The sequence below is a fragment of the Anarhichas minor genome, unplaced genomic scaffold, assembly GCF_050575085.1.
Source record: "Anarhichas minor isolate MPS153535 unplaced genomic scaffold, ASM5057508v1 ptg000040l, whole genome shotgun sequence".
Taxonomy (NCBI): domain Eukaryota; kingdom Metazoa; phylum Chordata; class Actinopteri; order Perciformes; family Anarhichadidae; genus Anarhichas; species Anarhichas minor.
Window position 1 is genome coordinate 527,870 of NW_027466486.1, and position 10,614 is coordinate 538,483.

Below are 10,614 nucleotides of genomic sequence, written 5' to 3' on the forward strand. Positions count from 1 at the left end.
ATAAAACGTCCGCAGCTGTGAAGGAGGGAAAGACTTTTATTTTGTTAAGGATTAAAGATATTTATTTTATTTCCGCTTTGAGTGAAACATCAGAACTACGAGGCTGCGCGAGGCTTTAAATCTGTGTGATTTAAAAAATCATAAAATAAAATAACGAGTGAATTCATATGAAGACCACGTGCTTCTCGTCCACGTCACACACCTCCCTGTGAGCGCAGGTGTGAGCAACACGTGGTCACGTGGTGTTCGAGTCATCACGTCACAAGGTAAAAAAAGACGGAAAACACCAAAACACAGCGCACGATGCGGTATAACTATATAAAACACAGTATAATATATAAAAAAACTGATTTTAAGTTACACAGAATAACAATTAAAATCTATATATAAATCTATATTATATACCAATATTTGTAAGAATAATTTATTGCCCAACATATGTTTATTTCTGTTTTCTTTCATAATTAGTAATAGTTTTGATTTCTTCAAAATAAAGACGTGACATCATTATTCACATGTTTCATGTCCAGATTTTATTTCCAATTTTAAAGATGATTTACTAGAATTATGAACGAAATGAATGAATGAACTGCTGCTGTTATTTATGCTGATTCAATATTTTATTCATTATTAAACTTTTACATTTGTTAAACTTGTTTTCTCCGTTTTTACTCATTCACACATATTTATTTATTATATTCTATGTTTGTGAATCATGTTTAATGTATTCATCTTGTTTTATCCTCATTGATAAAGAGAAATGTTTATTGTCTTGAAATTATTTGAGAATATAGAAAATATTGTGTTTGATTATTAATCTGCATCTACGTGCAAATAATCACAATAAATAAATAAAACGATACGAATCATCTTCCAAGAAGAAAGATTCACTCTTAATATCTGATGTTAGAGTTTCTCTCTTCATGTCTGATGAAAAACCTCAAATCATTTCAACAAGACGTTTAAATTAATAAATATTATTATTATTATTATAAATTAAATCTTTTACTTCAACATTTTTAAAGTTCGTTCTTTTCACTGCAGGTTTTGGTCACAGACGTTTTTCTAAGCGTCCAGATCAGAGGTCTCTTGTGTTTAATGCCTTGCTCAGAGGTTCATATGACACAGTGAATGTGGAGCTTGTGGGGCCCCTGGTGGTCTGAGGAGGTCCCTGGTGGTCTGAGGAGGCCCCTGGTGGTCTGAGGCCCCTGGAGGTCTCCCATTTTGTTATTAAACCTCCACTTTTGTTAAATTATAACCTTTGAATTAAATATATTTCATATCATAATTTATAGACTCAGACTTTCTGCTTTTCTCGGTTGTTTTGATCCATAAACTGAATTATTTCAGGTTTCAAACTGACTAGATGTTAAGACGTCACTTCTGCCTTTTTCCTTATTTTCCAACATTTCAAATAAATATATGAATTTTAAAAATCATCAACAAGCGAAAATAATCATGAGTTGCAGCTCTAATTTAAACTATGACACAATCATTACAATGTTGACTCAACAGTAGCTCTAAATCATAAACAGTCATAATTCTCTGCATTATATAACATATATATATTATTATATAACATATATAGTATTATAAAGTCTGTTCCAGGAAGTAGCCTGACTTCAGTCAGCTGACCCTCCACGTCCCATGACAGCCAATCACTGCAGCCGCCTTGAAGCCTGAACCAATTTGACCCACAGAGATGATTTATCACCAGTAAAATGTTTCTCCTCCTCGTGAATCCTTCTCGTGTTCAATCCCACATTTGACTTCTGACAGATTTCAGACCATTTTCTGAGATCAAATACCAACGTCACCGCCAAACAGATGGTTTTTGTTCAGTTTTGGTTCTATTTTTGGATTTAAAGTCGATATAGAAACAGGATGAAAATTATTTTGTAATTTTAATTTGTTGTATGTGATTTAAAGGAAGAAAAAGGTGTTTTTCATTTCATCTCGACTTAAAGGTTAGAAAAAAGATCATTGTTTGCGTTTGAAAAAAATAACATAAACGACGTAACAACTTAACGCAACAACTTAACGTAACAACTTCACCTAACGTAACAACGAACAATGCAACTTGACAACCTAACGCAACAACGTAACATGCAACTTGACAACCTAACGCAACAATGTAACAACGTAACAATGCAATGTAACGTAACAACTTAACAACCTAATGTAACAACGTAACAACTATAAGTCTGTTTTTTAGTGAATAATCACCTGAAAATAAGAATAGTTTTGTTTTCGTTAGCGTAGCGTTGTTTGTATCTACATACGGAGCGGCCGCCATCTTTCTACAGAAGCCCAGAAGGGACAAACCAAACACTCTAGAGAGACGTTCGACGCCTGACACACAAGAAGTTTCAGTTAGTTGCAATCTGCAGCGTCACCACTAGATGTCACCGGATGGAACACGCAGCACCTTTAAAGACACGAATCACGAATCTTAAACGTGACGAAGAAGCTTCTGAATGAACTCCAGCTGCTTTCGACGGGAATTTAAAAGAGAAATGTAAGGGCTTTTTTATTTCTGCAAGACTAAAACTTTCGTCTGTATTTTCCTTCCTGCAGCTCAAATCCCCCCCGTGTCCTTCTGTTGCTTCTTTTGTCTTTTGACTGCTGGTCACCCCATTTAACACGGGGCAGATAGCATCAGGAGGACAGAGATTGGGTTCCCCGGCAGCTCCATTGTTGGGGGGGAGGAGGGGGGAGGAGGGGTTCTTGCGTTACAGTCGGACTCGTTTAACTCGCAGGCCTCTTTTAGGAAATGAACAAATTGCTGCTGAAAGTCTGTCTTTGTTGTTTGGGGGGGCTGATCTCAGAACAGCCGACAACAAACAACCCGAGAGAGAAAATGAGAGCGAGGCCGACCTGAGATCAGCTGATAGCGCCAGAGTCTGAAGCTTAAACTGATGGAGAGTCGGATATTAATATGTTTATTATGTTAAACATGCAGCTGGTTTTATTCTTTAGGTTAGTGCCAAAAAATAAAAATAGAAATTGAAAGTGTTTCTTTTTTCCCCCTTATTTTCAAACATAACAATAAACGTCTCCAATAGAAACCTGCTTTGGGGTTTTTTGAAAGCTGATATCTAAATATTTATGATTGTTATCAGTTACTTACACACGATTCTGTTGACAAATTTAGTTTGGTGTTAAAAAAAATTCTCAAAATCGTAGGAGTTTTTAAAACTGGATTTAGAGAAAAACTGAACAATAACACCGAAAGATATTTATTTCTTACTTTGGTGCGTTTTCATGGAAACTGGATTTAAAAGCTGGTTGTGACTCATTTTGGTCGTTAAAATCAGATTTTCAGGCCTGAAACAGAAGCCAACATTCAGCCATCTTCTACATTTGTTTTTTAAGATATGAAATATCAATATCATGAGATTATATTACTAATTCATGTCATTAAATTTCAGCTTTTGGAGTTTTAAGAGTCCGTGTTTGTGGATTTAGATCATTGTTGTACTCTGAAAACCTGGTTTGGGTTTTAAAGATACTTTAAAATATAATTAACAAAAACATGAACATTTTAATTAGTTTTTAGAGCAGACGATGAACGTGAATCACTCAAAAGTATTTCATTGTTTGCCACAAAATGTTAAATATTGAACTATATGAATTTCAAACTTTTAAAAGCTGAAGTTCAACATTAGTTGTGATTTGATCCAAAATCATTCAAAAATAGTGAAGTTGTTGTAAAATAATGAAATACATTTGTTAGCAGCAGGTTTGACCTTTGACCTGCAGACTGACTCAAACAAATCAATTTTAACAAAAACAAAATGAACTGAATACATAAAAATGGTCACGTTCACGTGGCCACGAACAGAGAATAGCGAGCTTTAATTCAAACTAAAACAAACAGAAACGTTCACGTTTGTGAGGATCAGCTTCAAACAGCAGCACGTGATCGTTATGCGGTCACAGTCACCCCGAAACACGCAGGAGGACCTCAGGTGAAGAGGAGGAGGAGGAAGATGAAGAGGAAGATGAAGAGGAAGAGGAAGAGGAGCAGCGTCTGTCTGCACCATCTGATTTTAATAAATGTTTCTTTAAAGCTGTAAGTTTAAAGGGTTAATTTAACCTGATTATTTTTATGTTTGAATGTGTAAAATAAATATATATATATATAAATATATATATACAATAAATACTTTATATATCTATATTTATATATAGTATTTATATTGTAGCGACCCTGTACAGTAACACAGAACGTTGAATGTGCAGAAAACAAACCTGAGAAGAGAAAGAATACAAAATAAAAACTCAAATTCAAATGTAAATGTGACTTTCCTCAGAACTAAATGTTGAGTCAGCAGATTTAAGGAAGAAATAATCAGATCAGATTTGATCTGTAAACAAAGGAGTGAAAAGTTAATGAGGCAAAACAACTCAAATGAACCGAGAAGATCAAATAAAATATTCTCATTTATAGAATGAAAATATAAAGATGAATGCAGAACAAGAATCTGCATGTTTGAAAGAATGAAGTTTAGTTTCAAGGTGAAAAATCAAAGAAAACACGCAGAGATCGAAGGAGCCGACAACGAAGCGAACAGCTGATCCTCAAACAGGAAGTCTCTTCTACAAACATGTTTCATCTTTAAAGAACCAACAAACATCACGGAAATACCGGAGCGACACCCAGTACCAGGATCAGAACCAGGACCAGGTCTAAACCAGACCTCTACCGGAGGAAACTGATCTGATGACCGTAGGAACAAAAATCAGCTTTTTATGACAAATGTTTATGAGTTTGATCTGATAATTCAAACGAGGAAACACAGAGCAGCGACATTTAAAGTGAAGCAGAAGAAGAAGACAAACACACACACAGAGAAATATCAGATGTTTGAGTTTAGAGATGAAAGGACACACACACACACACACACACACACACACACACACAAGCCGGAGCTGAAACAAAAACACACCACGTGACCAAAAGTGTCCAGTTTTCTGCAAGAAATCTGCAAGTTTACAGAATTTCAGTTGATGAGATTGATGAGACCAAATCAGTTGTTAAACGTGACGACAGTCTGCGGGAGTCCCGCACAGGAAACCCCGCACAGAGCCGCAGGCCGCAGCTTTGCCTGCATAGAGGACCGGATGTCTCTCAGTCCTGAACGACCTGCTCGCATCTTTTTTCACCCAAACGCGTAAATCTGTGTGCGCAAAAAGCTGCTGCGCATTTTTCCACCAGCGCGCGTGCGTAAACATCAACAACAGCAACAAGCAAAAGAACCCAAAACACAAACAGAGAGTCCGGTTCTGTGTCTGGTGATTTAAAGTGCTCGTTCTTCTGCAGAGGCGCGTTCACAAAACACACAATGTAAGCTTCAATCCAGAGAATAAGAATAAATTAAACTCTGAAACTTCAAAATAAAGATTTTAAAAACTGTAACTAACTGTCGGGGTGTGTTGTGTTCAAGTACCTGGTGATAAAAACAGACAACACGGACGGCAGGAGTGAAATAAGACAAAAGCATCTGCGTTAGTTATGAATGTAACCTATTCTTTTATTTGTATTTTTTTATGATTAAAACATTTTTTTCTCTTTTTTTAACTTCTGTAAGCGACAAACACGGGAATAAGAATAAGACCACAATAGTATCACAACCATGAAAAATTGTTTTTAGAGACGACAATAAAGGACAATCATTCCAAGTATTATTAGATAATGAGGCGCTTCTTCTTCGGGGGCTCTTTACATTGTTCTTCCTTTTGGAAAAGAAGGAAAACCCCAAAAAATTCAAATTACAAATAGACATTTTCTCTCTCTTTTACTAATCATAGAAATAAAAGAAGAAGAAGAAGAAGAAGAACAGGTGTGAAGGTCGCTGTTAGCGGCGATCACGTTTACAGTCAGAAGCACGTGACAGGCTGCACCGCGGAAAATATCCAACAAAACGAGACGTTTGCGTCCAAAACAGAATTCATGTTAAATTCACGCTGTTTTCCAACGCACCTAAATGTTTCATCTAAAATAAAAACGAGAAGGTTTTAAGGCGAAGAGCCTCCAGCGGCACCAGCACACATTCTCCTCTCACATTCCTACTTTAATTATGAAACGAAGAAGTGAAGCTCGTTTAAATGGACATTTTCTGCAGCTGCGCGAGTTCTACTACAACAGAGTCTTTGGTCTCTAAACGTACATGAAGAGTCTAAACTGCGGGATGAAGAGCAGCCGCGCGTGTTCACGGCGGGAGTCGTTAAACGAACACATTTCAATGCTGCAAAAAAATGTAGTCAAATAAAATAATTCTTCTGACCCGCACGAGACCTGATAATACTGCAAACATGCGGCCACAAAAACCGGCTAGAAATATTATTATTATTATTATTTTAACCTTTTTTTTTTAAATCTCAAAATTAGATGAAACTATTTTAAATACACATTCTATGAAAAGTAAAGCCTCCGACAACAAGAACAGAAACAGCCTCCCAGCATCCTCTCGGTTTTTTAGCTCATGTCACATTGCACGTCGCTGACACTTTTATACAGACAAACCCGACACGTATAGGAACAGACGGTATGTACACAGAAAGTACACCTGCAGGAGAAGAAGAAGATAATAATAATAATAATATTAAAAAATACCTGGAAACGTCAGCGCTGCTTTCTGTGAGTTTCTCTGCTGCTCTTTTTTGTTTCTCCTCTTTTTTTCTATAGTAGGTAGTTTATAATAATTTTGTAATTGTTTTTTACAATGTAAATGTTCAGTGTAAAATGTTCCAACTTACAGTTCCAGTCATTTTACGGGTTTTCATGGATGGATGGAGGGTGAGGGTTTCGGGTGTTAGTGGATCAGCGGGTTGGAGGTCGGACCCTGAGTTTGATGCGTAAAATAGTCAGACAAACCTCCGGAGAGTCCCGAAGAGAAGGCCGGCAGAGAGCCGGACAGAGTCTGCCTCAGAGAGTCACACTGCAGCGAGGAGGACGGAGCCTGCGGGGAATTGGAGGCCGAAGCCCGGGCGGCCTGCAAGGAGCCGACGCCGGACTGCGCGGTCATGGACGGGTGCGGCACATGGGGGAAAAAGTAACTGGTCTGCCCGGCCAGTAGGTTGACCGAGCACGGGTTGAGGGAGTACGTGGCCCCGGAGCAAGGCACGGAGAGGCCGCAGGGCACCGCAGAGGCCGCCAGGGCCGCTGCCGTCAGGTGGTGCGTCGCGTAGGGGAGATCCCCGCCGACCAGCCGGTCCATGCTGAGCCCGTTGGAGGACGGGAACGACGAGTGGCTGTTGCTCATGTTCTGCGTGAGCATGGTGCTGTAGGACATGGGGTGACCCGGGTAGCCCGAGGAGGTCCCGTTGTAGCCCAGGGCGCTGCCGGCCCGCGGGTGGTGCAGGGACAGAAAGGGGGACATGGGCCAGTACAGGGATCCGGCGCGGTCCATAAAGGTCAGCCCGGAGGTCAGCCGCGCGCCCCGCTTAAAGGCCAGCTTGGCCCGGGACGTGGTGGAGCGCCGCCGCAGCTTCCCGGTGGTGCCGCCGATGAAGACGTCGTCGCTGCTCGGGTCCAGCATCCAGTAGTTCCCTTTGCCCGGGTCGTCGTAGTGCCGCGGCACCTTGACGAAGCACTTGTTCAGGCTGAGGTTGTGCCGGATGGAGTTTTGCCAGCCCTGCTTGTTCTCCCGGTAGTACGGGAAGTTCTTCATGATGAACTCGTAGATACCGTTCAGGGTGAGCCTCTTCTCCGGACTCTGCCGGATGGCCATCATGATGAGCGCGTTGTAGCTGAACGGAGGTTTTTCGTACTTGCCGCTCTTCTTCTCGCCGTCTTTCCCTCCAGCGTCCCCGTCCTTCCCCTCCTTCTTCTCCTCTGACTTCTCCTTCTCGTCCGGGCAGCTCTCCTGGCTCGAGGAGTCACTTTTAGGATCCGCTTTGCCGTCCTGCTGCGCGGCCGGGAGAGGAGCCTTCTGCTCGGCTTCGTCCGCGCCGGGCCGGTGGATGTGGTGGAGGTGGTGGTTCTGGTGGTGCTGGTGCTGGTTCTGGTGGTTGTTGTTGTCGCTTTGCACGGCCTCCGGCACCAAACTGTTTATACTGAACGACGATTTAGGAATCATTTTCACCTCTTTGCGCTCTCCCATATCCAACATCACCGGGCAATGAGGGGGGAAAATGGCAACGAGCAGAAGCGACGAACACAGCTGGGTCTCAATCTGTCCGGTCTGCGCCCGCGAACCAGGACGGGGAGGAAGGAAGGGGGGAACGACAGGAAGAAAGAAAGTATAGCCCAACAAACTATTTCATGTTCGGTTTGGGGAGAAAAGAGGAAACACAACACACACACACAACACACATGTACACACACATCGATAGGAGACAGATAGCTGCAATTAATTAAGGAGCCGCAGCCACTAAAGCGAGTCAAAAACATTGGTTGGACCTTTCCAGTCCTCAGCCAACCAGGGGGACATTAGTATTAAATATTAAGGCATCCTCTGCGCTCTCAGCCAATCAGGGCGCTCAGGGAAACACACACATCCACCAAAGCCGTGCACGCTGCAAAAAGTGCCCGACAAGAGGAGGCTCTTTTTTAATGTCTAATGGAGTCTAAAAAAATAATAACTTGATGAAAATAAACCGGAAAATCTGTCAGATCGGATTTTTATTTTTCTCCAAAGCGAAACGTTTTTTTGTTTCATTTTCTATCTAAAAACGTGAGTCTCCAGCTCACATTCAGTCTCATTTAAAAGCACAAACTCTTGATTTGTTAAATAAATTCAACGTTATTTAAAAATATAGAATTTTCTATCATAATTCTGTATTTTTTTCGGATCTTTTCTGGACCAAAAAAAGAGACTTGCAGCTCGTTTTACGCACAGTCTCTCACCAACACTGATACTTTTTGCAGCGTAGAAAACAAACTCACCCTATCAACACTCGCCTCACCCCTCCCTTTCTCCCCTCTCCCATTCTCTCCCCCACCTAAACTAAACCCGTCGCTGGAAAACACACACCGTGCATGCGTATACACCCAAATCCCCGCCGCTCCTCATATTTACACTCCTCCGATTCAAATATTTTCCCCTTCGCCGTGTTCCAAACTGTTTACATCCAAACCGGAGGGAACATAAACAGAGAGGGGATCCGGAGGGCACGCGGACACGGTCAGGGCACGCGGAGGTGATTTGTGTGTCAGACCGATCGGCTGCTCCTCCAGAGCCGCGTAAAACACGCGCCGGAGAGCCGGAAACACGGCGACTCATGTCGGGGAGGTTCGACGGTTTCCTCCCGGCGGATTCACGGTGGAGCAGAATCTCACGTGAACACAAAGTGGAGAGCTGCAGGCCGCGCGAGGACACTTTAAAAACAGAAACGAAACATGTTTTATTACTGATGTTTAAGAAAACATGAAATACTATTTATAACCTCTGAAGGATGATTGATTTTATATTTACAACTGGATTTATTTCACTTTTTCTATTTTGGAGAAACATTTTGACACATTTCATCTTTAAATTCAAATACTGTGTCTGCTAGTACTACAGTACTACTGGTACCACCACCACTACCAGTAAAAGTACACCACCACCACTCCCTCCTGTACTACTGCTATACACACTGAGGTCACATATTCTGATTTATATTCTCACATTTATTCTAAAAGCTGATTTATAACACAATAAATATTTAAACTGTTTTTATTTGTTTCCTGTTTTTTCTGCATTGAAACAAAAATATATTTAGAAGTTTAAACACAAAAACATTTAACCGAATAAATAAATAAAATGTGAATAGTTTCAACAGAAAGGTAAACTGGATTATTGGAGTGAGACTCTAATAATACTATCAGAGTACGATGAGTGCTGCTGCTAGTACTCCACTATGGTAGTACACCACTAGTACTAGTACTATAAACTAGAGCATGTTTCCTGCTGTTCAAAGACATATCAGAATACTAGAATTAGTATTAATTGGCACCAACGGTATTAGTACATAGAAATGATATACCACGTGGCCACGAGGGCCGTAAACACGTGACTGTAAATAAATAAAAACATTCTCCTCAAAATGTCTCACATATTTTGTTTATTATGACGGATGTTAAAGGTTTTATATTCAGCCTCTGGTACTACTACTACTGAATACTACAGTTACTAGTGCAGTACAGTTCCTGCTGCAAAAGATAAAATGTGAAGTATGAGTACAATACTGTTGTACTGCCGGGTGTTAGTACTATCACTAGTATTTATTACTGCTATAAATGGTCCTGCGTGTATAAACAGACATGAAACTCGGTCCGTCCACCTTAAATCTTTAAAGCTGAATGTAAACGGCTCTTTGACTCTTTTAAGCGGTTTGAACTCTTTATGTGTAAAACAAATCTTTTTTAAAAATCTCTCCAGAATCCAAAGATTCGCTGCAGCTCATCAAACTAAACATGAAGTAAGGGTATGAATGTATTTGATTTTTAATCTCCGGATGAACATGTTTCCTGTCGGAGGAGCAGCCGGAGGTCGGAGACCCGGAGCCGGTTTTTACGCCCCGGGACACCGACGCGTCACTGAGCCGTTGATGATAAATAATAAAATGAATATAAAATAAATATAATAATGAGACGGATGGAGGCGGAGCCAGAAACCAAATACA

General features: G+C 40.6%; 1 protein-coding gene across 1 annotated transcript; it reads right to left on the bottom strand.

Annotated features, from left to right (window-relative positions):
• Positions 1-6,818: 6,818 nt before the first annotated feature.
• On the bottom strand, positions 6,819-8,117 carry foxg1a (forkhead box G1a). The gene has a single exon (XM_076108655.1). The coding sequence runs from the start codon at positions 8,115-8,117 to the stop codon at positions 6,819-6,821; it is 1,299 nt and encodes a 432-aa protein (XP_075964770.1).
• Positions 8,118-10,614: the final 2,497 nt, after the last annotated feature.

Coding starts and splice junctions, on each gene's coding strand:
- foxg1a (XM_076108655.1), bottom strand. CDS start 8,117: ATGTTGGATATGGGAGAGCGCAAAGAGGTGAAAATGATTCCTAAATCG.